The sequence below is a fragment of the Pipra filicauda genome, unplaced genomic scaffold, assembly GCF_003945595.2.
Source record: "Pipra filicauda isolate LSUMZ 115617 unplaced genomic scaffold, ASM394559v2 scaffold537_size357629_pilon, whole genome shotgun sequence".
NCBI lineage: Eukaryota > Metazoa > Chordata > Aves > Passeriformes > Pipridae > Pipra > Pipra filicauda.
Genome location: NW_024104684.1, coordinates 136,588 through 163,185, shown reverse-complemented (window position 1 = coordinate 163,185; position 26,598 = coordinate 136,588). Strand labels below are relative to the sequence as shown.

The 26,598-nt window shown below is 56.6% G+C and overlaps 1 protein-coding gene across 2 annotated transcripts in view; it reads right to left on the bottom strand.

Moving 5' to 3' along the window:
- The window catches only part of DCHS1 (dachsous cadherin-related 1), a 45,573-nt gene extending 22,525 nt beyond the window's left edge, over positions 1–23,048 (bottom strand). Inside the window, exons 1-6 of one of the 2 annotated variants that reach the window (XM_039387161.1) lie at positions 22,896–23,048; positions 16,971–18,781; positions 3,101–3,289; positions 2,770–3,001; positions 1,511–1,747; positions 190–1,209 (exon numbers count right to left, since the gene is read on the bottom strand). In XM_039387161.1, the coding sequence (XP_039243095.1) occupies positions 190–1,209; positions 1,511–1,747; positions 2,770–3,001; positions 3,101–3,289; positions 16,971–18,722 (3,430 nt within the window). In that variant the 5' untranslated portion in view covers positions 18,723–18,781; positions 22,896–23,048. Of the gene's footprint in view, positions 1–189; positions 1,210–1,510; positions 1,748–2,769; positions 3,002–3,100; positions 3,290–4,151; positions 4,287–16,970; positions 18,782–22,895 lie in introns of those variants that run through there. The other variant, XM_039387162.1, reaches the window with a different exon arrangement.
- Between the last annotated feature and the right edge of the window lie 3,550 nt (positions 23,049–26,598).

Genomic DNA, 26,598 nt, shown 5'->3' with positions numbered 1-26,598 from the left:
CAGCTCGAGCCCTCTCTTAGAGCAGAGCCTGTGCTCAGCTGTGTTGCTCAGGTGTGTTGCTGGAGCCCAGCATTGCAGGGGCAGGAAGGTGCCTATTCTGCTGCTGCACTGGCCTGTCTGCCACCACTGCTGTCCTGTCGTGGGCTTTCCCACCAGTCAGCCCCACCTAGAAAGCCAGGAGTCTCTCACCTGTCTGTGTGTGGATAAGGAAGTTGGGATCGTGCTGGAGCAGGCGGTAGGTGAGCCGGCTGTTCTGCCCCGCGTCCCGGTCGCTGGCCGTCACCCTCCCCACGCTGCTGCCAGGAGCCTGGTTCTCAGGCACGGTGAAGAAGTACCGCTCCTCGCTCAGCCGAGGGCTGTTGTCGTTCTCGTCAGTGATGCTGATTCGCACGGTGCTGGTGCCAGTTTTCCGGGTGTCCCCCGCAGCCCCGCTGCCTCCCACCGAGGCCAGCACCGTCAGCACGTACAGGTCCCGCATCTCCCGGTCCAGGGCGCTTTTGACGTACAGCCAGCCGCTCTCGGGCATGATGCCGAAGCTAGCAGCGTCCCCGTCTGCACGCAGGTGGTAGGTAAGGGCTGTGGATTCCACATCGTGTGCCAGGGCCCTCACCTGCAGGAAACGGGTGGAGACGGGGACACCTTCCTGCACCTCCACGCGGTAGGTGAGAGTGTCAAAGATGGGCCCGTTGTCATCCTCGGCTTGCACGTGCACCAGCAGCGTGAAGGTGGAGCTGAGCTGTGGGACGCCGCTGTCCCGGGCCACGATGGCCAGGCTGTAGGCTGAGCTGGCCTCAAACTGCAGGGCCCCAAGGAGCCGCACCGCCCCCGAGGTGCGTTCCACGCTGAAGGTGCCCTCACCCCCTGACACCAGCTCAAAGGTCACCTGGCCGTTGGCACCGCTGTCACGGTCCTCGGCCTGCACGGTGTAGACTGTAGTCCCAGGTTCTGTGGCCTCTGGCAGCAGGATGGAGTCGGAGGGGCTTGGGAATGCCGGCACATTGTCATTCACATCTGACACAGAGATCTTCACGCGTGTGTTGCTGTAGGCAGGGGGTGAACCGCTTCGGGCCTGGACATCCAGGATGAGGACTGCCTGGGACTCGTGATCCAGAGGCATGCTGGTGCGGAGCTGCCCCGAGGCCGAATCAATGGAGAAGTAGCCATGAGGATCCCCCGAGGAGATGGAATAGAAGATGTCATCAGCATGACCTGTGGACAAAGGGATGGAGACAGGAGGAATGACAGCAGGCTGGGCAGCGCTGGCTGTGCCGGAGGTGGTCTGAGATGTCCAGCAGCACTGTGCCCATGCTCATGGATGCATAGGTGTGTGTATAGACATGGGTAAGCACACATACTGAGCTGGGTGACAATCATAGGGTGCACGTTCAGACGTGTGTGCGTGGAGCTCCCAGAGCAGGGCTGCTCTGTGAGGAAGTGTGGTGGGTGCTGGACCTTCGGGATGGTGTGGGGACAGGGAAAGTGACGGCATGCGAGAGGGACGATGCCTTACCTGGCGGGTTGTGGGCCTGGACAGCCCCCACGCTGGCGCCCTGCGATGTGTCCTCGGGCACAGTGAAGAAGTACTGAGCTTGCTCAAAGACAGGAGGTGAGACCGTGCCCTCCACGATGCTGATGTTCACCCGGGCGTTTGGCTGTGCCTGCAAGCCCCCCCCGTCCTGCGCAGAGATCACCAGCTGCACCAGGGTGTTGGCTTTGCCGCTCAGGGACCATGACAGGGAGATGACACCTGGGGAAGAAAGCCATTGATGGGGCACTATGCTGCACCCCTGTCTGTCACTTGGCTCCAGGGGATAGGCCAACCCATAAGCTGGAAAAGACAGATCAGAGGGGACAGGAAACAATGTGAATCATAAAGGGAGCTTGCTATGGAGGAGCTGGAGTGAAAGAGAGGAGCCCTCCCAGGAAAGCCTACCCAAATACTGCCCACTCAACCTTACACCCAGCCCTGAGCTAAGCAGTGGTACAGGCTGAGGGACACGAGCCAGAGGGTAGGTCTTGGGAGAGAGAAAGGAGGGGAGAGGGCTTTCTAACGTGGGGCACAGGGTGAGAGTCATGACACAGCAGGTGGGTCCTGGGCTATGGGGAGGCTTTGGGACTGAAGTACCATAATTGACAAGCCCTATGAAGGAGGTGACCTTGTGTTAGGAGGGCTGGTAGTGCCTGTGTCATCCCAGTTACCTGCGGGGAACTTGGGAACAGTTTGCAGATCCCTCAATGCACCTTCCTGTCCTGCTGAGAGCCCCCGCCACCGCACGCTCACGCGCCCACCTCCCCAGCAGAAATTGCTCTGTCTTCAATGGCCAACGCAAGGCAGAGCAGACACAGTCAGTGAGAATGGTGGAACCAAGAGTGACTGATACGGAGGAGAGTTAACTGAGCCGGGGAGAGGAGGGAACTGGCAGGGACAAGAAACAAACCAGGATACGGCTTGATGGGGCAAAGCATCAGCACGCAGGAGGAAAGGCACAGTGAGTCAGGGATGGGGAAGGGAGGAGAGGAAGGAAGATGGGACAAACGAGGAACAGAGCAGGGAGCAGAAACAAGAGGTCAGGGACTGAGTCTGGGAAGGGGCTGCCAGAGGCTCAAGAAGTCAAACAGGGAATGATGTGGCAGGGAAAAGAACAGGCATACTCCGGAGGCAGACTGTACTGCTGAGGTGTCCAAGCATTGATACACAGGCTTGCTTTGACATTTCCCATATCACAATGCTCTGGTTTCTGCCTGCTCTGGCTCCCTGACAGCTCTCACCTGTGTCCTTGTTGAGGGAGAAGAGCGGGGGCGAGTTTCCCAGCACAATGCGGTAGGTCACTCTCCCATTCAGCCCCTCATCCTTGTCGTTAGCAGTGACACGCAGCACAGCTGTCCCTGGCATGCTCTGTGTGCTGATGCTGGCAGCGTACTCCAGCGGGTAAAACACTGGCCGGTTGTCATTTGTGTCCTCCAGGAACACCTTCACGTACACCATGGAGTTCAGGCCGCCCTGCAGAGGGACTAGGTCAGAGATAGTGCAAGGGCAGCAGCATCCCTTGCACAATGCTGAGGCAGCAGCACCGCGTCCCACGGCCTCGCCAGCACTCACCCCATCCACAGCAGTGATGGTGAAGTCGTAGGCAGACGTGCCCTCGTCGCGGTCCAGGGGCTGCTCCGTGCACAGCTGCCCCGAGTGCTTGTCAATGCTGAACTGCGTGGGGACAACGCTGCCGATGCCAGAGCCAATGGAGTAGGAAAGAGAGCCAAACGCGCCACTGTCTGCATCTGTGGCTGTCACCTGGGTCAGGGAGGGTACTACCTTAACAGAGCAGACCACCAGCCAGACCCAGCCCTGCCCCATCACCACACCCCACTGCCACCCTCTGCTCCATGGTCCACAGCCACCACACCGTCCTCAGAGAAGATCATCGTGACGCAGAGTGACAGTGACTGTCTCGAGCCTGCAACTCTTGTCCCACACCAGCCACCGCTTCCCCTGCAGCCCTCCCTGCAGCAGGACAGGGCTCCCGGGGCTCACTGATGCAGACAGTGCCGTGGGCAGTGCTGTCCGCAGCTGTGAGGCACCCTAGGATCAGCCTGTGCTGGCGGGTCCCTGTGAGGGGACATAGAGGAGGGGGAGCACTGTGTGCAAGAGCTGCACTCTGCTTTCTATCTCCAGCACTGCTGCGGGTTCCTCACCACCCAGGTGGCAACTCCCTTCTACACCTCTGGGGCAACATCCATCACCCAGGTCAACAGACTTGCCTTGGCAAAAGAAAAGACCATAGGGACAGGGGGAACAGAAAGGCCCAGGCTCACCAAGATGCCAAGGACCTCACAGTCAAGCACCCCCATTGCCCCCCACATGATCAGCCAGCCAGGGACAACCTGCACGGCAGCAGAGCTGCCCCTGCCTCTCTGTTCCTTCTTTTCTCAAAGACACTCAGGATGGGACAGGAAGAAAGCCAACCCCCTGTCACCAGAGCCCTGGCTCTGTCCTGCTTTCAGAGCTCTGTATCCAGCAGCCCCGGGTGCTGGGGATGAGGATGGAGAGTGGCATTGCCCTGTGACAGCCCAGCCTCACTCAGCCTGGGGCACAAGAACTGAACCCACCACGACAGACACAGCAGGAGGATGAATGCTGCTCCCTGCTTGCCCACCTCAGTTCCTCCTACGGCTCCTACAGAGCTCAGGTCAGCAGGAACCAACTCCTGACCCCACATCCCTGCCCACAGCTCCTCCACCAGCTGGGAGCTCGGCAGAGAACAAAGCTGGGGGATGGAGCCGGGGGGAGGCAGCTGGGCCAGGCCCGGGTGAAGTGGAGTTCAGGCCTCGTCAGCCACAGCTCCTCCCTGCAGCGGCCATGGGGCCTCGGCTCCCGCGCGAGGAGCGCAGGAACGCGGCGCGCGCGCCAAGGAGAGGGCCCGGCTGGGGGCTGCGAGCACGGCCACCGGGGACGGGGGGACAAGGGCAAGGGGACACAGAACGGCCGGGCCAGGAGGGAACAGTCAACCCGGCAGGGGTGGCACCACCCTGCCCTGAGCAGGAAGAGGAGGCAGCACCTGCAACACCCCCGCCAGCCCCGATGCCTGCGGTCTGAGGGGCTGCCTGCAAGGAGAAGCTCAGAGCACATCTCCAGTGAGCACCAGGCTCCCGTGCAGAGGATCTGCTTCCCAGCTCTGCAGCAGCTGCCAGAAGAAGCACCATGGAACAGGATCCCCCCCTCCCTGCTCCAGCTGCAGAGCACTCAGAGACACAGGTGTCATGACAGAGCTGGGTCAGGAGGCACTTTGGGAAACTGGATCCATCTGCTCCTCTGGAGCTCACCCTTCCCTCTATAGCCCCAGCCTCCCTTGCTGGGGAGCTGCTCACTGGAGAGTACAAATCTGACCTCACTGACATCACTGGAGCTCATCTGAAGGGTACCAGCGGAGTGGCTCCATGTTGGCTGTTGTAACTGGGGTACAGCCCCATACCCACACCCCGGTGTGCAGCTGGGCCTGGCCTTGTCTCCCTTGGATGGGTGATGCTAAACTGGTGCCCAGAGAAAAGCCACAGGAACAGGAAATACTTGCTGGAGCAGGTAACGGGGTTGGCTCAGTTTGGGGCCACTGAACACTTTGCTTTGTGCTCTGCCACTGTGTGCAGGAGGGAGGCTGTGGCTGGCACACCCCCAGCCCCAGCTCCCTGCCCACAGACCGCTGACATCCCATGTGTGCATCCCATGGGATGGGGCTGGCTGCCTGCCTGCGGGCCGCCCACACTCAGCAGGGCCTGACTGAGGCCCGAGGGCAGCAGGATCCCCCATACAGCTGGGTGATGCCTCCTGGGGACTCCTGAGAGACATCACAGGGGTCCACCAGCCATCAGGTACGGCAGCCACCTCATTTCAGCTGGCACACAAGGCTGCAGGCTCAGAGCACACACGGTCTGGGAAACGGACACATTTTTAGCTGTGAGGGTAATTAGCCACCAAAAGGGCTCATCAAGGCCTGCGGTGAGTTCACCACTCCTGGAAATTTTTAAAACAAGTCTGGACATTTTTCCAGGAACTTTGCTAGAAGCTAACGCAGGGCAGCCCCAGGCTCTGTATTTAGCATCCACCCCAAATCTTGAATCCGCAGCTGGTTTTACTGTAGCTCACTCATGAGACTCCTGATGTCTGCCTGAAAAACAGAGGGAAATGGGGTCAAGCTGCCTATGGAACTGCCCAGGAAACACTCCACTGGGGCTGTGCCAGTCCTGCTCCTTGAATATGTGGGAGCAGGGGTCAGAGCTCTGAGCCTGAATGGAGCCTTCACAGCCCCCTCATCTCTGACTTTTGAATGGAGTCCCCACAGCCACTAAAGGCTTTAAGCACAAGGACATCAATGCTCTGCCAGGAAATCCCTGAAATAAAGCTGCCAAGGAGGCAGCAGTACCTGGGGAAGCCAGGATCACAGACCCCTGATCTCACAAAGAATTCCAATGTCCCTGGCCAAGCAGGGGTGGTACACAGCTGGATCTGCTGTTCACTAGAAGGGAGCACTGATTGGGGATGTGGCAGTTGGCAGCAGGTGCGACTGCAGTGGCCATGAAGCAGCAGGTGCAGAATCCTAAAGGGAGTGAGGAAGGAGAGAACCAGAGTACACACCCTGGAGCGCAAGAGAGACTTCAGCTTATACAAGGAACTAGTCGATGGGAGGGATCCCATGGGAGGCAGCGCTGAAGGCCAAGGGAGCTCAGGAAAGCTGGCAAGCCTTCAGGACAGCACAGTGCAGAACAGTCCATCCTAGCCCTCAGGAAGGCAAGGAGACATGTCAGCAGATGGCCTTGGCTAAGCAGGGGCCTCAGGGCTCAGCTGCCATGCAAAAGGCAACGTATGCTAAGAGAATTGGGATTGTTCAGCCTGGAGAAGGGAAGGCTCTGGGGTGACCTGATTGCAGCCTTCCAGTACCTGAAGGGAGCTGGCAAGAAAGATGGAGAGAGACTATTTACAAGGGCCTGGAGTGACAGGACAAGGGGGAATGGCTTCACACTGACAGAGAGTAGGTTTACATTAAATATTGGGAAGGAATTCTTCCCTGTGAGGGTAGTGAGGCCCTGGCACAGGCTGCCCAGAGAAACTGTGGCTGCCCCATCCCTGGAAGTGTCCAGAGCCAGGTTGGATGGGGCTTGGAGAAACCTGGGCTGGTGGAAGGTGTCCCTGCCCATGGCAGGGAGGTGGAATGAGATGAGCTTTAAGGTCTCTTCCAATCCCAACCATTCCATGATTCTATGAGATGGGAGGTGGGTATGGAGGCAAGCTACACAGTATGAATTTATAAACATCACCAGGCATGTCAGGAGGGTGTCAGCAAAGTCAAAGTTCAAGTCGGGTTGAGACTTGCAAGGCGAACTGAGGGTGCCAAAAAGAGCCTCTACCACTGCAGTGGTAGGAAAAGGCTGAAGAAGGGCCCATTTCCAAGTGTGGTGGGTGATTTAGTGACAGCAGGCACAGATAAGACTGGGACACTCGATGCCTCCTCCACCTTGGTCTCCACCAGTTTCCCAGGCCTCCATGCTGTTCAAAAGGGTTCAGAGCTAACAGAGAGGGGTGAAGATGGAGTCAGGATTTCTTTAATGAAGTTGATCCACATGAATCCATGGGACTCAACAGGCCGCATCAACGGATGCTGACAGAAATGGATTTATAGGGCTGCTCTTCACATGTGGTGGAGATCAGGGGAGATTCCTGACAACTGGAGGGAAGTAAATATCACACCCCACCTTCAACAAAGGCCAAAAGGATCATCTGGGGATCTAAATTCTTGTCAGCCACACTTTGGTCCCTGGGAGAATCATGGAGCGACTTCTCTCAGAGCATGTTTTTGGCCACATGGAGTATCCTGGGAGGGAAGAGCCATCATGGATTGACTGTCCTGTTTGCCCTCTGTGATGTTACAATGATGGGATGTGGGGTCAAAGGGCTGACAGCTGTGGGTGACGATTGCCTTGACTTTAGGAAGGATTTCGACACCTTCTCCCACAATCCTCATATCCAAGGCTGGATGATACAGCTTGGAGGGCTAGACAACCAGGTGGGTGAAAGACAGGTTGGAAGGCAGGCTCTGAGGGGAGAGGTTCATGAGCTGTGCTCTGCCAGGAAGTGGTGATGAGGGAAAGGAGCTGGACGAAAGTGACAGCTGAACTACATCCTTTCTGTCACATAATGGATGCAAATGAACTGGCATGTGCCCTTGGGACCAGAGGATGTGTTAAGAAACTCAGGGGATGAACCCGATGCTGTGTTTTGAAGCCTTTTCCTTGATAGGTGTAGAAGAGGATGCTATCACGGGGAAGGGGGGGGGGGGGGGGGGGGGGGGGGGCCTCAGGGAACACACCTGGGGCACTTTCTGCTGAAATCACCCACTGAACAGTGTAATTACATGGAAACGCAGCTGCTGGCATCCAATTCCCAACTGGATTTTAATCTGGCCAGGGATGTCAAAGTCAAGATGAAGAGCTTCTATAAGTGCATCAGTGACAAAAGGAAGGCTAGGTAAAATACAGGACCACAGCTGAAGGAGATGGGGAACCTGGTCACACAGGACATGTAAAAGATTGGGGTCCTTAATGCCCTCTCTACCCTAGTCTTTACTAGTAAGAGCAGTCTTCAGAAATCCTAGGCCCCAGAGACCAGGATGGAAGCTGGAGCAAGGAAGATAGACCATTGGTTGAAGACAAACAGGTCACTGAATTCCTAAGCAAACTGGACATGTGTTCTGGGCACCCATGAGTGCTGAGGGAGCTGGCAGACGCCACTGTTAGGCCCCTCACAATAATCGTTTCTCAATCAGTGTTTGGGAGGAGTGCCTGAAATCTGCAGGAAGGTAAATCTCTCTCCTATCTTCAAGAGTAAGCAGCAGGATTCACTGGTCTACTCTGGCCTCCAATCGGGAGGCCTGGAGACACACCATCTATAATGCTGCTGCTTCCTTTGAGAACGCACGTGGGATCACTCTCGAGGAGAAAAGACAAGGGAGAAAGAACCGTGTCTTGCCGATACCATCCAAGGAGTCTTTCTGCTGTGCCTTTTGCAACCGGACTTGTCTATCTCACATTGGCCTCTTTAGCCACCAGCGCGCTTGTAGCAAATATGGGTAGAGTCCTTCCCAAATCTTTGTTTGTGAAGCTTAGCCATGATGACAGGTAACTACAGACCAGTCAGCCCCACCTTGATCCCTGGGAAACTGATGGAGCAGCTAATCCTGGAAATCATATCTATGCACAGGAAGAACAGGAAAATCATCAGGAGTGGTGAGCATGGTTTCTCCCAAAGGCAAATCATGCTTCACCCACTTGATAAACAACTGGTAGATGATGAAAAAGGAGTGGATATTGTCTATCTGAACTTCAGGAAGTTCTGTCACACTCTCCCCCCTAAGATCCTCATGGAGGAGCTGTTGGTGAATGGGCTGGATGAGCCAACAGTGAGGTTGGCTGGAAAGGGGCTGAATGGCTCCTGTCCAGAGAGTGGTGATCAGGGGCACAACACCTACTTGGAGGCCAGTAACTGGCAGTGTACCCCAGATGTCAATCCTGGGTCCAGTCCTGTTTGGAATCTTCATTAATGACCTGGATGATGGGGCAGTGCATAGCCTCCCCTCAGCACATATGCGGATGACCTCAAATTGGGAGGAGTAGCCTGATATGGGTCGTGATGCGCCCAGAAGGACCTCGACAGGCTGGAGAGATGGACGAGAGGCCTAGTAAAGTTTTACACGGGGAGGTGCAAAGTTCTGCCCTGGGGAAGCAACAGTCCCCTGCACTAATATACGCTGGGGGCCACCCCACTGGAAAGCAGCCTGGCAAAAGAAGCCCTGGGGGTCCTGGTGGGTGCCAAGTTGAAGATGAGACAGCAAGGTGTCCTTGCTGCAAGGAAGCAGAATGGTATCCTGGGCAGCATCGGGAGGATTGTGGTCAGCAGGTCAGGGAGGAGATCCTGCCCCCCTGCTCAGCACTGGTGAGGCCAGAGCTGGAGGCGCTGGGTCCACTGCTAGCTCCCCAGTACAGGAGAGAGATGGCCACACTGGAAAGAGTCCAGTGAAGGGCCACGAAGATAATGAAGGGACTGAAGCAAATCTCCTGTGAAGAAAGGCTAAGGGAGTTGGGATGGTTCAACCCGGAGAGGAGAAGGGGTATCATCCATACACGAAAGAAGACAACAAGAGGATGGAGCCAAGCTCTTGTCAGTGGTGCCCAGTGCCAGGATCAGAGGCCATAGGCACACAGTAAAACACAGGAGGGTCCCTCTGAAAATCAGGGAGCACTTTCCCACTATGAGGGTGACCAAGCTCTGTCACAGGTTGCCCAGGGAAGTGGTGACATCCTGGGCAAACAATTCTGGATGGTGCTTCTTTTGCATGGGGGGTTTTTACTAGATTATCTCAAGAGGTCCCTTCCAAACACAACCATTCTATGATCTCCAAAGACCCTCCTAAACACCTCAGTTCCCCATTGAGCTCCAGTTGTCCAAGAGAGCTGATCTGCTTCCCCAGCCCTGCACGACAGCCCTGACCACACTGGGCAGCAGTACCTGCTACCTGCCCCTCCTTCCTCCCAGGTGTGGTGAGAAGACTTAGTTGGAGTGCCCTGCAGCTGGTCAGAACAACACCTGGTGGGAGTGCTGTGGCCATCACAGAGCAGAAGAGGATGACACAAGAGAGCAGCAAGATGGCTCAGGGCTAGGCAGAAAGGAGCCAGAGCACCAGCCTTAGAAAAGGGAGCGGGGTCCTGGGCTAGTGTGCCTCTCCCCACTGCATTGAGAACTGGGAGGGCAGAGATGGGCATCGAGGCCTTGCTATTTCACACTCTCCTCCCAGTTCCCCAGCAAGACAGGAGCCAAGGCACTACAGACATCTTACATTCCCCAGAGATGGGGATGGATTAAGTGCAGCCCCACACCGGGGTCCTCAGCTGCATTGCCTGTGGGAGTCAAAGCCTCCCCTTCCCACAGACTCATCTCGAGGGCAGCACCAGAGTCCCTCACCCAGAGCCATCCCTTGCCTTCACAGCCCTGCTGCTGAGCTGTGTGCCCCTGCGCAGCCCGCAGCGCTGGAAAGCAATTGAGCACTGCCGAGCAGCTCGGGCCTCCATTCCCTGGCTGTCCTCCCCGCTCCAGCCGGCGCAGTCGCAGGCAGGGAGCTCATCTGGAGCCTGGCCCTGGCTGGGGTTCTGCTGCGCACATGTTACACTGTGGCTTTGGCAAACATCTGGCCCTGGGCTCCCTCCCCTCCGAGTGACGGCTCTCGGTGGGAGAGGAGGGGAGGCTGGCGCCAGTGTGGTCAGCGATCCCACGCACGGCTCCCTGCGCCTGAGTGCCTGCCAGGCGTCCTGCCCTCCCGGCCCTGGCACGGCCGCTGACCAGCTAGAAGCCGGGGAGCGGCCACGCGGCTATTTCAGGAGCCGTCCCTGGCTCCCGGGCTGCGTCTCAGCCTCCAGCACGCTCGGGCCTCGGGGGAGGGAGCGGGGTCAGGGTTCGGCCCAGCGACAGTCCAGCACACGTGGCTGAGGCGAGGGTCAGAGCCCGCGGCTGCTGGAGCCCCCCGTCCGGGGAGCCCCTGCACAGCTGCCGGCACCTCGTGCCGCTGGGTCCCCGCTGCCCCGGGCGTGGGCAGGGGGCTGGCTGGCAGCCCCACAGCCACAGTCTCCACACTGCCTGTTGAACTGTTGCTGCCTCATCCCTGGAAGTGTTCAAGACTGGGTTGGACGAGGCTTGGAGCAACCTGGCTTACTGGAAGGTGTCCCTGCCTATGGCAGGGGGTGGAACAAGATGGGCTTTAAGGTCTCCTCTGTGATTCTATGAAACACATCAGGCTGCCACAGCCACACACAGCCAGGAAGGGGAGCAGGGCCTGCCAATGGCCTCCAGCACTGCTCTGGGATGGGGTAAAGCCCTCAGTTTGGAGGATGAGGGGAAGTGGGCTAACCACAGACACTGTCAGGAAGGCAGGATGCAGGATGTGGAGGGTGAGGCTGGGCAAGAGGTGCAGGAGCCTGGGGACACACGGCGCCTTTCTGGGAGCCTGGAGGCCTCTGAGCGCAGGGGCAGACTAAGGCACAAAAGGAAAAGGAGCAAGGCTCACACCTGGGCACCCAGGTGTCCTGGCTGGGGAAATGGCAGCTGCAGCTACTAGGGCATACGGAGCCCGTGGAGGGTGCTGAGCAGACTTGGAAGCTGGGAAGCAGAATAAGGCAGGGAATCCTGGAGCTGAGTGGGGCTGGGAAGCTGGGCTCTGCAGGGAAGAGTGCTCACAGTGCAGGGCTTGAGTAGGGTAGAAGTGGCAGAAGGACCCCAAACCAAGGTGTGGGGCTGGGTTTCAGTCGTGCAGAGCTCAGGCAGGGAGTGCTCACAGAGAAGGTCTGTGCAGCAAGATGGGACATGGCTGGGCAAGACATGCAGGAGAGATAGGGCTGGGGTCAGCATGAGATGAAGCATGCCAGGCAGGGCAAGCCTGGGGCCCAAGGCAGGGATGGGGTCCCAACAGCAGAAGGACGTGGAGCTGCTCGAACAAGTCCAGAGGAGGCCATGGAGAGGCTCCAAGGGCCGGAGCTCCTCTGCTCTGGAGCCAGGCTGGGAGAGCTGGGGGAGTTCCTCTGGAGAAGAGAAGGCTCCAGGGAGACCTGAAAGCCCCTTCCAGGACCCAAAGGGGCTCCGGGAGAGCTGAAGAGGAACTTTGGACAAGGGCCTAGAGGGACAGAACAAGGGGGAATGGCTTCACACTGACAGAGGGCAGGGTTAGATGGGATATAGGGAAGGAATTCTTCCCTGTGAGGGTCGGGAGGCCCTGGCACAGGTTGTCCAGAGAAGCTGTGGCTGCCCCATCCCCAGAAGTGTTCAAGGTTGGACGGGGCTTGGAGCAACCTAGTCCAGTGGAAGGTCTCCCTGCCCATGGCAGGGGGTGGAATGAGATAAGCTTTAAGGTTCCTCCCAGTCCAAATTAGTCTGTGAATCCGTAGGGAGCAAGGAGAGGCTGGCATGTCCCAAGGGCTGTGCAGGTCAGGGAGAGCACAGCCAGTGAGAGCTGCCCTGGGGCACAGCAGCAAAGGTCCTGGGGAAGAAGGCAACTGCAGTTGGCACTGACCAAGGGGTGTGGGGAGAACAGGAGGGAGCAGAGACTGGGGGGCCCGTGCTGGTGGCTGGGGCTCTGTGAGGGGGACACGGGGACTGGCCCTTTGGAGGGCAGCGTGCACCAGCGTGGGGCTATGGGAGCACGTGGAGGAGGGAGCTGTGTGAGCAAGGGCGGTGGGAGGAAGGAGTTCTGAGGGGCCTGGAGCTGAAGCAGAGGTAAGGGAAAAGGGGCAGCTGTGAGGGGGCTGGGGATTGCGTGGAGGAAGGAGAGAGCTGTGCGAGGGGGCTGGGAGGAGGAGCAGAGCATGGGGGGAGAGGAGCGCAAGGGGCTGGGGCCTCTCAGCTGCAGTGGAAAAGCTGCTGCAGCTCCAGGGGAAATGCTACTTGAATTAATCATGGCGCTGGCTGCTGTGCCAAGCCCAGGAGGAGGCTGCTGGCAGCGCAAGGAAATAACTTTCACAGGAATTTGGAACAAATGCAGCTCTTCTGGCCGTAACAACAGCACTCACCTCCCCCCACAACCTCCCCATGTACCAGCATCTCCCCCATGTCCACACTCCTGTGTACCTCCAGACTCTCCCACATGGCAGCCCACTACCCAGGACCATGATGCTCTCCCTCCCCTTGCTTCACTCCCCAGCACACTCACAGGCATCTCCCCATTTCGCCTCGGAAAGCTTGCCTTGTTTCTGAGGAGGGGGAGGCCTGTTCTATGTCATGCAAAGGTCCGAAAATAGGTCGATGTTAAATCCCTTGACTCAAGAACACAAATGTGGGCAGCAATGCCCCCTCTCCTTGGCAGCAGTTGGTGAGCAGGAGTCCTCGTGCTGCTTCAGTCCCCATGCACAGCTATGCCTCGTGTCCCCTCACAGCTGCGCTTCAGCAGCACAACCGAGGCATCAGGATTAGCCCTCCACACATTCTCTTTTGGTAATACAGTGTATGTGGCCTGGTGTAGCCTACAGCTCTTCACCCACGTCTTCCTCCCTGGGGCACAGCCCACAGGGCTGTCCCAGTGCAGTGCATGCATGTCCCACGAATGTCCCATGGAATCACAAATCAGGACCCAAAACTCATCAGACTTATCCTCAAAACTGCAGAGACTCTACATTGGGTGCATTGCTAGTCAGCGTTTCATTTTGGATGTCCCCCAACAATTGTGTGTATGGATGCTCTGGTTCCATAATCATCAATATTGGATCTATGCAAGATTCAATTAACCACCATCTCATGTCATTCAGGTTTTTGTCCAGTCAGCCCATGCTCACTACATGGGGTTCACGGCTCTCTGTCAGAGCACAGACAATGCTTGATTTAGCATGAAAAGTCAGAAAGTCCCAGAAAAACAGTATCTGACCATGCATGCAGCATGCCGGTACAAGTCAAATGTTTAAAACAAATTTAAGCCAGCAGGGTGAATTTATACCAGAGCAGTGCTTCCTATCACGGAACCACAGCACTGGAACGTGGTCCAGTGTGCCCTAAAGCTTCTGCATCATCAGCTGATGGCCACAGAGAGGAACAAGGAAGCTAGCCAGTGACTGTCTCCTGCTCCATTTTCTGCTGATTGTATGTTCACTGGTTACATGGGTTCTGTCTCCACTGGTGTTTCTCTCTCATCTCAGACTTGAACTGAGAGTTTGCCATTTTCTTGCTTCATGCTCATGCAGGGTCTGCTACTGTGGGACTTGGCCCATGATAAACACAAGTGACAGAGGAGATGTTATGAGTTCCTTTTCTTTCTCCAGAGCTCAGGCCAGCAACCTGCTCTGCTCATCCCTGTTTGTACCCCAGGCACAAAGACTGACCTGGCAAAGACGGGAAGCAGGAGACCTGCAAACACTCTTCAGGTCTCTCCTGATCACTCACAGGGACTCCTCTGTTCCCCACTGTTTGTCCTACCCACAGAGAGCAGACATCACTGTCTGAAAACAGACCTCATCCTCCCAGGGTCTTCTGCTTAGAAACATGACAGTCCGATGGAGAACCAAACCCACCGAGTTCTGTGCTGACCTGAGTGACTGTCCTGTGTCCTGCATGTCATCTGGCAGGGCCAAAGCTCTCGTGACCATCGTGTGGGTGTGGCCCAAACCCAGACCTTGACAGAGACCCTTTACCATCCCAAGTCAGGGTGAGCCCTGATGCCTGGAAGCCATGGACAGACGGAGTCAGGCAGGAGCAATGGCACACAGGGGCTGTGGGGCAGCACACCTGACATGGGTAACCCTGTGGAACACTGGCCACTGTGGGCCCTGGCAGCACCTCTAAAGCCCTCCTGTTCATGACAAAAGGGGTGGTCATGCTGGGCAGCTGTGCTCCGAGCTCAGGGCTCCCTGCCCTGGCTCTGTCCAGCTCCCAGATCTGGCTGGCTCCTGCTGCATCCCCGGCCGAGCCATCAGCCTGGCCAGCCTCCTTTCCCATCCTCTCACATTTCCCGGCTCAGAGGAAGCAGCAGCAGATGTGTGAGCTGTTTGCTTTGTGCCGAGGCCACGCGGGAGTTACCTGCACTCAGCCCAGACGCGCCGTTTCCAAACGAAACACAAGGACTGAGCCAAGACCATCAAAATTTGGCCAAAGCCTCTGTCGCTACTGACCGCCGGGTCAGCCCCGTGCCCTGTGCAGCATGGAACTGGGCTGGACCCTTCAAGGGCCAGGCAGCCACATGCTGGACCCGCTTCTGGATGTGTCCCCACGGCCTTGCACACCCTGGCTCATCCGCAGGGTCCGCTCTCCCTGCGGCTCAGCCCCGCGCTCGCAGTCGGGAGCCCAGCCGCCATCTCCGATTGCATTTCCAGAGCGCCTTCCCACATGGCGAGCGGCACTGAGCGGGAAGGCACGGACAAGGAGAGAGGAGGGCCTCCCTTTGGGGGCTGTGCAGCCCAGACGTCCCCGCACACGCCTGAGGCCACCATGCTCACCCAGGGACATGCAGCTCCTCTGCTCCAACCCTGTTCCTGAACCCATTCCTGAACCCTTCCCCATTTCTGTCCCCAGCCCTGCCCCGTCCCCGCCCACCCCACAATGGGACAATGTGTAGTGCGACCCTGCATAGACCAAACCTAAATCTCCTCTGACCCAAATCTTCCTCCTCATCTCCAACTCACTTCTTCTGCCCAGACTTCCCCCTAATCCCACCTTGACCCATCCCCAAACCCCCCAGATCTGCCCTATCCTACACTTGCCCCTGCCCCACATCCCTTCTCTTCTACATTCCTCCTTTCCCTCACACTCCTACCCCATCCCCTGCATTCAGCCCCCGACAAGCCCCTCTCTAGTGCTCCCACCCCACTCACAGTCACATGCATTCACACACCCACCACAGCCCACCCTCCCCAGCCCCCACTCACACCCCCCATGCCACTGCCATGCATCCACAGAACACCCATAGACAGTTCTTTCTTGCCAGCTCCAAATCCTTCTCCAGGCCCATCTAGAGACCCCTTTCCCAGGCCAGGTCCCAGGACCTCCTCCTGCCTTGTCTCATGGGCCCCAGAATTCCTCCTCCTCCTGGCACCGTGGGCGCCTCTCACCACCTGGTTCCAGAGCTCCTTATGGCCCCAGCCAGACATCCTTATGTCCCAAGGCTTCAGCAAAGAAGTGTCCTCAATGTCACTGATGCTTGTCCCAATGGACAGCCTGGACACCGCTGTGGTCAGGAGTGCCTCACTGCACCCCTGCACCAGCTCTCCACTGTCCCCAGTCCTGATGGCGGGTGGCATCACCTGTCCCCAGGAACCAGGGCTCCAGGGCTTGAGCTGTGACAGAAACACCAAATGCAGGGAACACAGAACACACAGAATCCAAACGGCACTGCTGGCTCATTGTGGGGTCACGGAGCTTTCGGAGGGGCAGCAGCTGCGACCTCTTGCAGCATAAAGGCTGGCGCAGCAGCACGTGCCTCAGTTCATTAGCATAATTAATACTAATGCTCACAACCAGCCCCAGTAACACTGATGAACTTGGGCTAATGACCTCGCAGGGGAGGGGGAGTGGGGGAGAGGGAAGTTCGCAGCCTGGTTACAGGCAGCTTCCCAGAGGTGGTTCCTGAGCTCTATTGTGAGTGCCCTGGCTGCAAGGCAGCTCCACACTGGTGCAAGCAAGGCCTGGCACAGCAGAACCCACCTCAACTGAGGCCCACAGCGTGCTCTGCACAATGGACAGCCTCGCAGTGTGCCCAGTGTCGGTGGCATTGCCCACGACTCGCACGCAGAAAGGGTGTGACACCGCTTGGCCCCTTTCCAGACTCACATCGAGAGCAGGAATCTCCGCTCCAGCATTCCTGCTGCAAACACCGCCCGTCAAAGCCATGGCATCTGCACTGAACACCCCGCAGTGCACCCCAAGCCACTCACAGCCCTGGCCATGCCCTCCCCAAGACTGTACGTACCTGCAAGAAGCAGGTCCCAACAGGGGTGTTCTCCTTCAGAGATACATTGTAAAAGTTACTCCTGAACACCGGCTCGTTGTCATTGACGTCCTGCAAGGCCACGTGCACCACAGCTGAGGAAGAGAGGGCAGGAGTTCCCCGGTCTGTGGCCAGCACAGTCAGCTGAGGCTGAGGGTCCTTCTCGTAATCCAGTGGGGCAGCGGTGGTGATAATGCCAGTGGCAGGGTCGATGGCAAACCAGCTGGAGTGGGTGTCGTGGCCATGCACGATACTGTACCGCACCTCCCCGTTGGGACCCTGGTCCTTGTCACGAGCCGTCACCTGCAGGACAAAGCTGCCTGGGTACACCACCTCGGGGATGCTCTGCTTGTACTCCTGCTGGTCAAAGAGTGGGGGGTTGTCATTGACATCCATCACCTGCAACACAAAGGCTGATTCTGCCCGGAGTGGAGGTGTTCCTGAGTCAGTAGCTGTCACCCGCAGATCATAGGAGTCTCTTTCTTCCCGATCCAGAAGTTGGTCCACACAGATCAGATAGATGATGTTATCCTTAGTAGTGAGGGCAAACTTGCCATCCCCTCCCTCCAGTGTAACATTGACATTGGAGTACTCTCCATAGTCTGGGTCAGAAACAGAGATGCGAGCCACATACTGTCCGGGTTGGGCTCCCTCAGAGATTTGTGGGGAGCCATCCTCACTCAGGAAGATGATAGTCATGGTGGGCTGGTTGTCGTTGTAGTCACGCACATGAATAGTGACAAAGGCTGTGGTGACCTCAGGATGGACAGCCTTATCCCTTGCCTGCACCACCAGCTCATGCACCTTCCTCACTTCATAGTCCAGACCCTTGTTGAGCTTGATGACTCCAGTCCGGGCATCAATGGTGAAGTACTGGTCAGGATCACTCTGCCGCCGGTTGATCTCATAAATCACATCCCCATTGTCCCCTTCGTCTGCATCAGAGGCAAAGACTTGCAGGATGCTGCTGCCAGGTTTCAGATTCTCTGAGATCAGTGTATGATAGCGGCTCTGGTTGAAGCTGGGAGCATTGTCATTGATGTCCTGGATGGACACATCCAGCGTCATCTGGGTGCTCCGGGGAGGAGAACCACCATCATAGGCTTCCAACAGCAGCGAGTACGATGAACGATTCTCCCGGTCCAGAACATTGCTGACCACCAGGTCCAAATACAGGACCCCGTTGGGTCCTCGACGTGTTTCCAGGCGGAAGGCCTGCCCCACGTTCCCTCCCTTAATCACATAGCCTTGTGTGTTCAGGAGGCCACTGTCAGCATCAAAGGCTGGGTCCAAGGGAAACCTACTGCCAATGGGTGTGTGCTCTGGGATCTGGAGGGTGCTCTGCTGTTTGGGAAAGGCTGGAGCGTGGTCATTGATGTCATTCACTTGGATGTTCACTTCTACTGTGACGCCCTCTGGGGTGACAGCAATGAAGCTGTAGTGGTCCCGAGTCTCACGGTCCAGGACACGAGCTGTTTTGATGATCCCCGTGTTCTCGTCTATCCCCAAGTCAGTGGAGACACCGCTGCCCTCCTGTGCCGAGATGAAATACATGTAGGCACTAGTTCCAGGGGGCAGGCCAGCACTGATGTCCCCAATGATGGTGCCAGCTGGCTGTTCTTCATCTATTTGTAGATCCAGGGTGCCTAGGACAGCAGAGCCCATCCCTGCTCTCAGGCCCCCAAGAATGAGCAGCTCCAGCAGAAGCATGGCTGACCCTTTCATCTGCTCCATGGCTGGCAACCGGCAGAGCAGAGGGTGTCTTGATCTCCTTTGCAGTATTTGCTTTAATCCTGCATGGAATGCAGACCAGAGGATACTGATTAAGAGGGAGCAAAGGAAGGACAGAGAAAAATGCCTTGAGAGGAAAGGCCTGCCAAGTACCTGCTGCCCAATCACTGTGTATCACCTGTCTCTCACAAGGAGCAAATGTGACAACATGTCAGAGGGTGCCCAGAATGGAGGCCGGGGACAGCATATGGAGTCAGCCCAGCAGGTCACACCTGACAGCACATCGAGGTGAGCAGCTCATACCCCATCACCTACACCCTAGACTGCCCCTCCCAACCACCACCCAGCTGGCAACACTGGCACCAGCTGCCCCAGAGCAGTGTGCTCCTGTGCCTTTAACAGCTGAACGCTTCCTGTGAGGCTCAGAGCCTGCCTGCAAGGGGACAGAAGTTTTTAGACAAACAGCAGCCTTGCACCTCTCCACCCTGAGAAAAGCTGGTCTCAAATCGTGAGAGAGCTCAGCAAGTGACCAGTTGAGACTCTAGCTCTCGTCCCCCACTCCCCCCTCCCCTCCCCAGCAGCGTGCCTTTCGGGACCACAGGGATATGGGTGCCAAAAACCCATGAAGTGGAAATCTGGTGTCCCTGGGAGCGAGCACAGAGAGGGAGTGGGCTTCCATCCAGTGAACAATAAATCAAAACGGCTGTATTGCAAAGGATGTGCCCACAGCTGGGAATGCCCGGGATAAAATCAGACCATGCCCATTGTTTGGGCTGGCACCGAGATCTGTGGGTGCCCCAAGCTGGTACCATGGAGGGGGGTGGCAGTGCAGTAGGAACGCAGCGACTCCCTCTGAGCTGCCGGTTGCTCGGGTTCCTTCCCGTCCCACACCCTCTGCTGCTCACTCCCCTCCTTTGTCTCCTTCTCGCTGCTCCTTGCTGGCTCCGGCTCCTTCCCTCCCTTTCCCCCGTAGCCGCATTTCGCTGCAGCAATGGGGGAGGGACGCGCAGCCAGCCACAGCTCCTGCAGCACCGCAGCCGGACACGGCAGACGCGCTCCCCGTGTCCACGGGCTGCCAGCCCCCCGCCCTGCCCACCCCCGCTGAGGACAGCCAGGGGAACCCAGCGGCCAAGGAGCTGGTGAGCAGCACCAGCCTCAGCACTCGCTCAGCCCCGGTGAACGAGGCTCCGTGGTCTGCGGGGATGGCGGCAGCATGAGCTCACACTTGGACTCTCTTGAAAGCGTTTGCTGCTGGTCCCATAACCACACTCAGGAGCCGCTCATGTCAGATGAAGGAGCAGGAACCTCCCTGTTTTGGGGGACGGAGGTGGCTGACATTGTTTAGTTTGGGAACTAAGAATGTCAGCCCTTGACCAAAGAACCCACGGCAGTGTTAACCCTTTCTAGGGAACAATAGGATGGTTATTCCTGGGTCCCCTTTCCCACCTTGGATCAGCTGTTTAGATTGGTTTTGCCTGTAGAAATTCCAGGTTACTGATAGAAACAGAAACATTAAAAAGTATTTTCTACGCATAAAGAAGTGTTTACTTCGGTGGGCATCTGGTGTCTGAGGTCTATTCACACATTCTGAGGTAAACCCCCATGCTTCCCTTGCACCCAGCAAGTGAGAACCCTTGCACTGTTCCAAGAGCAGAAGTCAAAAGAAGATACTTTTGTCCCTTTGGGCTCTGAGTTGGGAATCTGCACCAATTCAGTGGTCCTAGACAGGTCTGTCTCTCTCTTGGAGCCAGTTCTAATTCCCCAGCTGGAGGGGTAACTGCCCACCCCCAGAACATGCAGTGCTAGAGCATGGAGTCCCAGGTAGCTTCTGTGATGAAACTGCACCATCCCAGTGGTGCCCAGCTGCTTAGGTCATGGGAAGGGACAAGGCAGAGGGTTTAAAGTCTTGGCAGGAGCTTAGACACAAAGAACAAAAAAATAAAAATGAGATTGGAAAAGCAGGTAGAGGGCCAAGGTTCCCTGGGGCAAACTCAGTGGTTGAGGACAGGATGGAGCTGAAAGATCTTGAGTAGTGCCCGGAACAGATCAGGCCACAGATTTGGGGAAAAGCCCAACTGGTTTGATTAGTAATGCAGCTCTTGAGAAGCCAGTGAGGCTTTGTAAGCTGCTGGCAGGGAGGAGAGAAACTCGAAAAGTGAATCTGGGGAGTGTGAAGACCAGCTGAGAGCACTGGGACAACCAGGGAACAAAAATTAGGGTCCCTGGGTTGGGGAACTGGTGATGAAAGCCTGTGTAAAATTCTCCATTCCCATCCTCCCTGGATGCAATTGGGTAGTTTCAGAGCCTGTCTTTTGGCAAGAGGTGCAACTGCCCAGCTGCCAGACTACACCAGTCCAGGGTAGCAGAAGCCCCCTGTTCTGATGAGGTCTGCAGGCTCGGGTCATAGGGAGACAACAGTGACCTCAGTGGATGCAGAGTCACCAAATCTGAACAGCTGCTTCCAGTTAGCAGAGAGCTCAGCGCAGGGGCTGGCTTGGCCGGTCCTGTAACGTGAGCCAGACTGCCCCACTCCCCCTCTCTCCCTCCCACTGCCGGGCACCAAGATCCCTTGTGAAAAACGGCAGCAGGAGCCTCTGAAGAAAACTGCCAGGATGAGAATCTCTCCACACAGGCGTTTGGGGTCCAGAGCCATGGTGAGGATGTTGACAGGAAAGGCAGCTAAAATGGAGCGAGCTGCAACATCCATAAGCACATCCAAGCTGACAGGTTGGGGCACCAGGAGAGCCCAGCCTACACGTCACATTCAGGAAGAAAAAAAATATATGGAATTGCATTGGGACCACTGTGTCCACCTCTGCCTTCCAGTGGCACCTCACGCCTCGTGTCAGCCATGAGAAAAGGGATGCGGGCCCACAGCAGCCCCAGCAGAGAAGATGGAAAGATGGCACCCACTGTGCACGCCACAAACAGATGTCAGAGTGCTTGCTGTGCAAAGGCCCCATCAAAGCTGCAGATGCTGCTGATGCCATACCCTAAGTCTCACATGAGAGGCCATGACTCATGTAATGATGTTTTTGAGACACCAGTCCAGATGAGGAAGGATTCAGAAGCCTATTTAATCTTTGCTGAGCACCAGTTACTGACCTGGAATATGCTTTCCTCCTCTACATTCACACAGATTCTCTCTCTAGTGTCAGATGATCTGCCCTCTGAACCATGCACAGTTTAGACTTGCCTGCAGTGCACCCTTGGGCTAAAAACTCCCTTCCAGCCTGCACTTAGGCTGCTGCTACAGCCATCTCCATGCCTCCTGGCCCTCCTACCATTTCCCACCTGGGCCTTCAGGACCAGCACCCTTCTGCTCGCTCCCAGCCGGGCCACACAGCCCCGTGTCCCTCTGTTATGGGCTCCGAGCAGTCACAGTGGCAGTGGCCATCCTCTCCCAAGGATGCAGTGACCCACCGCACCCTTGTGGATCCCATTTTTTGTGCCACACTGGGGCTACTCACGGGGTCTCCTGTCTCTGAGAACGCTTCCTCCACAAAGGAAGTTCTAATGAAATTTCTTCACGCCGGAGCCAGTTCCCGCAGTCCCAGCCCCGGGACACCCCCGCGCCGCACCGGGTCCTGCCAGGCTGTGCCCATCGCCGAGGCGCTGCGGGGCCTCGCCTGCTCCCTGCACACCGGTGCCCCCGGCTGTCGGGGGTCGCGCTCCCCCGGAGCTCCGGGGGCTACCCGGCCGCCGGGCCCACCGCCCGCTGCCGCTCCCTGTCCTTGTCTCCGGCGCTCCCGGGCGTCCCGCACCGGGCGGTCCCTGTGCCGGCGTTCAACCAGCCCCGCTCCCCGCTCCGCTCGGGCCCGCAGCCCCCGCCCGGCGCCTCCGCGGCTCCGCTGAGCGCCGTCCCCGCGGCGGGTCTGCCCTGCGGCGGCACCGGGCCCGCCCCGTCCCGTCCCGTCCCGTCCCGTCCCGCCCGGCCGCTGCCAGTGCCGGGGCCGCGGGCGAGCCCGGTCCGGCCGCGGGTCCGCGGTGCTGCGCCGCCGTGGGCGCGCCCCCCCGGCACCCCCCTCCCGCCCCCCCCGCTCCATTGTTTGCGCGGCGGAGGCAGAACAAAGCGGCCGGTCCCGGTGCCGGACCGGACCCCCCGGGCGGCGATGCCGCCGTGCGGGGCAGCGGGCGGGTGGCGAGCGCGGGCCGGTCCCCGGCGCTGGCACTTACACCGCGCGTCCCGCGTCGGCGGCGCTCACATCCCGCAGGGTCCGGCCCCGCCGCCACGTCCCGCAGCCGCCCCGCTGCTCCGGTGCCGAGGTCGCTCCGGTACCGCCGGCCGCTCCAGCGCCCCGGTACCGCCCGGTGCCGCGGCCGCCCCGCTGCGGCGGTGGCCCCGCGGAGCGCTCGGCGGCGGGTCGGAGCTGGCTCGGCGCGGAGGCTCCTGCTGAAACCCGACCCAGCGCCGCCCTCAGCCCCCTGCTCCCCCCGCCGCCCCCATCCCCGCCCCGCACCGGAGCGCGCCGGCGGAGCGCGGACCCGGGGCAGCCCCGGGCGGGCGGGGGTCCGGGGGGCGGGACGGTCTGGAGGGGCACCGAGGGGCCGGGAAGCGGGGCCGGCACGGAGAGGGGGAAGGGCTGCAACCGGGGTACAGAGGGATGGAAGGAAGCGATGGGCGCTGGGAGCCCGGGGAAATGGGAAGGGGCTGGCAGGAGCAGGAGGCGGCAGTGGAACGAGACCGGGCAGGGAGGGCTTGGCAGGGAATGGACGGAGGCTGTAGGTGACACTGGGGGCATGTGGGGACATGATCGCGGAGGCACGGGCCATTCTTTCCTCTCTGCTGCAGTTCCTTCTTCAGCGCAGAACCCGGAGCCCAAGTACCTGTGACCTGCCAACCCTTTGACCGTCATCAGGACTCATAGGGTCTAGGCTGGAAGGTGCTCACCATGTGTCTGTGCTACAGGGGACTGGGACCGTGCCAGTCTATGCCAAGGGACAAGCCAAGACTCTGGTGAGTGACTGTCCACACATCTCCACCAGTGACTGGCTCCTCAGCTTGGCTTGGCCGCTCGGGCAGCTTTGCCCTGCTCCAGACAGGCCAGGTCTCAGCAATGTCCGTGTGTCTGTTGGAGCCACTCAGCACCCAGACCAGTAACTACTGCTGGACCTTCTTTGATTTCTTAGTGGAGAAACTGCCATCGACTACAGTTCATTACTAAGATCATCTGCTATAAAGGCCATGGCTCAGTCTGCTCCATCAGTGACAATCGATTTAAAGAAAGAATAGGGACCACCAGACAAATTTCACAGAGAAGGAACCCTTCAGGATTTGTGTGTCTGCATCTCTTCCTGAACACCACATAGACTGAGCTGGATTTAGAAATAAAAAGTAACTCTGGATTACTGCTACTGATCTAAAGGTACCCTAAAGAAGCCAAATCCTTTCGACCCTGAACAGCACATCTCACAATTCTTATCATAAATTCCCCAAGCTATAGTATATTCAGTTTATTTCCTCCTACATCTATCTTGAAAAGGTCACAGGAAGGCAGAAAAAAAAGTTCAGAAGAGGGGAACGAGGATAATAAAGGTCCAGACTAGTTCAGTGCATGGAACAATTTAGCTTCCATTCTGGAAAGGAGAGAAATGACAGAAATGGGGAAGAGGACAATGCAGTCTGTGGAGGGTCTTTTTGTTCAGCTCTATGGAGCCGATTTTGTTCATGTCTCTGTTTCTCTGGCAGACCTTTAATGACACTTCACATAGAGGGCAACAGCTCTCAATGCCCATGTGTCAGCAATAATGTGGCTAGCAGGATCAGGGCAGTAATTCTTCTTCTCTGCTGCACCTTGGAGAGACCCCACCTGGGGCACTGCACAGCTCTGGAGTCCTCAGTACAGGACAGACACCAAGCTGTTGGAGTGAGTCCAGAGAATGGCCACAAAGATGATCAGAGAGCTGGAGCATGCTGAAAGAGTTGGGGTCGTTCAGCCTGGAGAGAGAGGGCTTTGAGGAGACCTTAGAGCCCCTTCCAGTGCCTAAAGGGGGCTTATAAGAAAGATGGGGACAGACTCTTTAGCAAGGCCTGTAGTGATAGGACAAGAGGTGATGATTTGAAACTAAAACACGGTAAATTCAGAGTAGGTATAAGGAATAAATGTTTATGGTGAGGGTGGTGAAACACTCAAGGTCAGGTTGGATGGATCTCTGAGTAACCTGATCTAGTTGAAGATGTCCCTGCTCATTGCAGGAGGGTTGGAGTAGGTGACCCTTAAGGTCCCTTCCAACCCATCCCATGCTATGATTCTATTATTCAAACATTACACTCACCTTTAAGGAAAGCAATGAGGACCTCAAAGAACCATCCGTTTGTCAAGGTCACCTCCATACCTGGAAAACTCATGGACCACACTGTCTCAGAATCCATCTCTGAACATATGAAGAACAAGGAGGCAATTAGGAATAGTCAACATAGATTTAGCAAGCACAAATCATGCCTGAGCAGCTCAACTAACCAGCTGTATGGATGAAGGGAAAGCAGTAGATGCAAAGTGTCTTGACAGTGGCTCCCACAGAGTTTTAATTTATAGCCTGAGGATGTATGGGCTGAGAGAATGGAGCATTACGTGGGCTGAAGATTGGCTGCACCTCTGGGCTGTGAGGGTAGAGATCAATGACTAAATACATAGTTGGTCATGGCAGCTAACAAAGTACACCGAGCACCAATTTGGGAGCCAGTATTGTTCAGTATCTTTGTTGATACTCCGTGATAACATGGAGTACAAGTCTGAAGATGACACTAGGAGGGGCCACTGATATGTGGCACTTTAGTTCAGAGAGATATCTAGAAACTCACATGAATTAGATTAGCAGAAACCTTGTGAAGTTCAATAAGGAAAAATACAAAGTTTTGCACCTGAGGCAGAATGACCCCAAAACTGGTACAGGTTGGGAACCACCTGGCTAAGTGGCAGTCCTGCTGAAAGGAACAGGGAAATAGGGGTGAGCATGGAATGAAGAGTCAATAGGATGCTCTCATTGCTAATCAGGTAAACGACTTCCTACATTGGAGAACTTTAGGAGAGTGATCAGCAGCAGATCAAGGGAAATAATCGTGCCCCTCGAACTGGGACATGGTAAAGCCAGACCTGGAATTCTCTATACATTTTTGTCTCCCACATGAGGGATGTGGAAAAACTGTAGGAGATGGGTAGGGGCCTGGCACACCTGATCATTTATAACGAGAGACTGAAGAAGCTGGGATCTCTCAGTTTGGTGATGTGTAGGTGACAGGGCTGTGTAACAGCATCCTGCTGCTACCTGAAGGACAGGTTAAAAAGATGATGGGACTAAATGCAGACAATAGAACAATAACAATTACCACAATTACTCTTGAGAGATTCAGAGTGAACATTAGGGAAAGTTTTTTTCACCAGGCGAGTAGTGTAGCACTGGAAAAAGCTATTCACAAAGTAGTGAGTCTCGTTCCCTTGCAGATTTCCAAGGCTGATTTGACCTAGTATTGTTGACTGTCTTCACATGAGAAGTTGGACTATGCATTTCTGGACTAGGAATCTATTAATTATTTCTACTAGGAATCTATTAATTTTATTCCATTTCTGTTAATGTACTCTTTAATAATAGCTTTTTGCTTTTATGATGTTCCAGTCACCCTCTATACCCACGATGCCTCTTGCCTTTGTGCCACTGATCTACCTTATCAGTGTACTTTTTTTTCCTTTCTGAGACCTTTACTGAAAAAAAATTAAATAGGTGAGCTCCAAAGCTGTCCTTGAAAAGACTGTGCATTTCCCCAAGCATAAAACTTCCGACTTTTTGTTTTGGGTTTGGTTTTTTTTTTGCCAGTCTTCAACATCTTACAGTTTTCATATTAATTTCTAACTTCTTCAGTTGAATAAATAATTTCTTATGC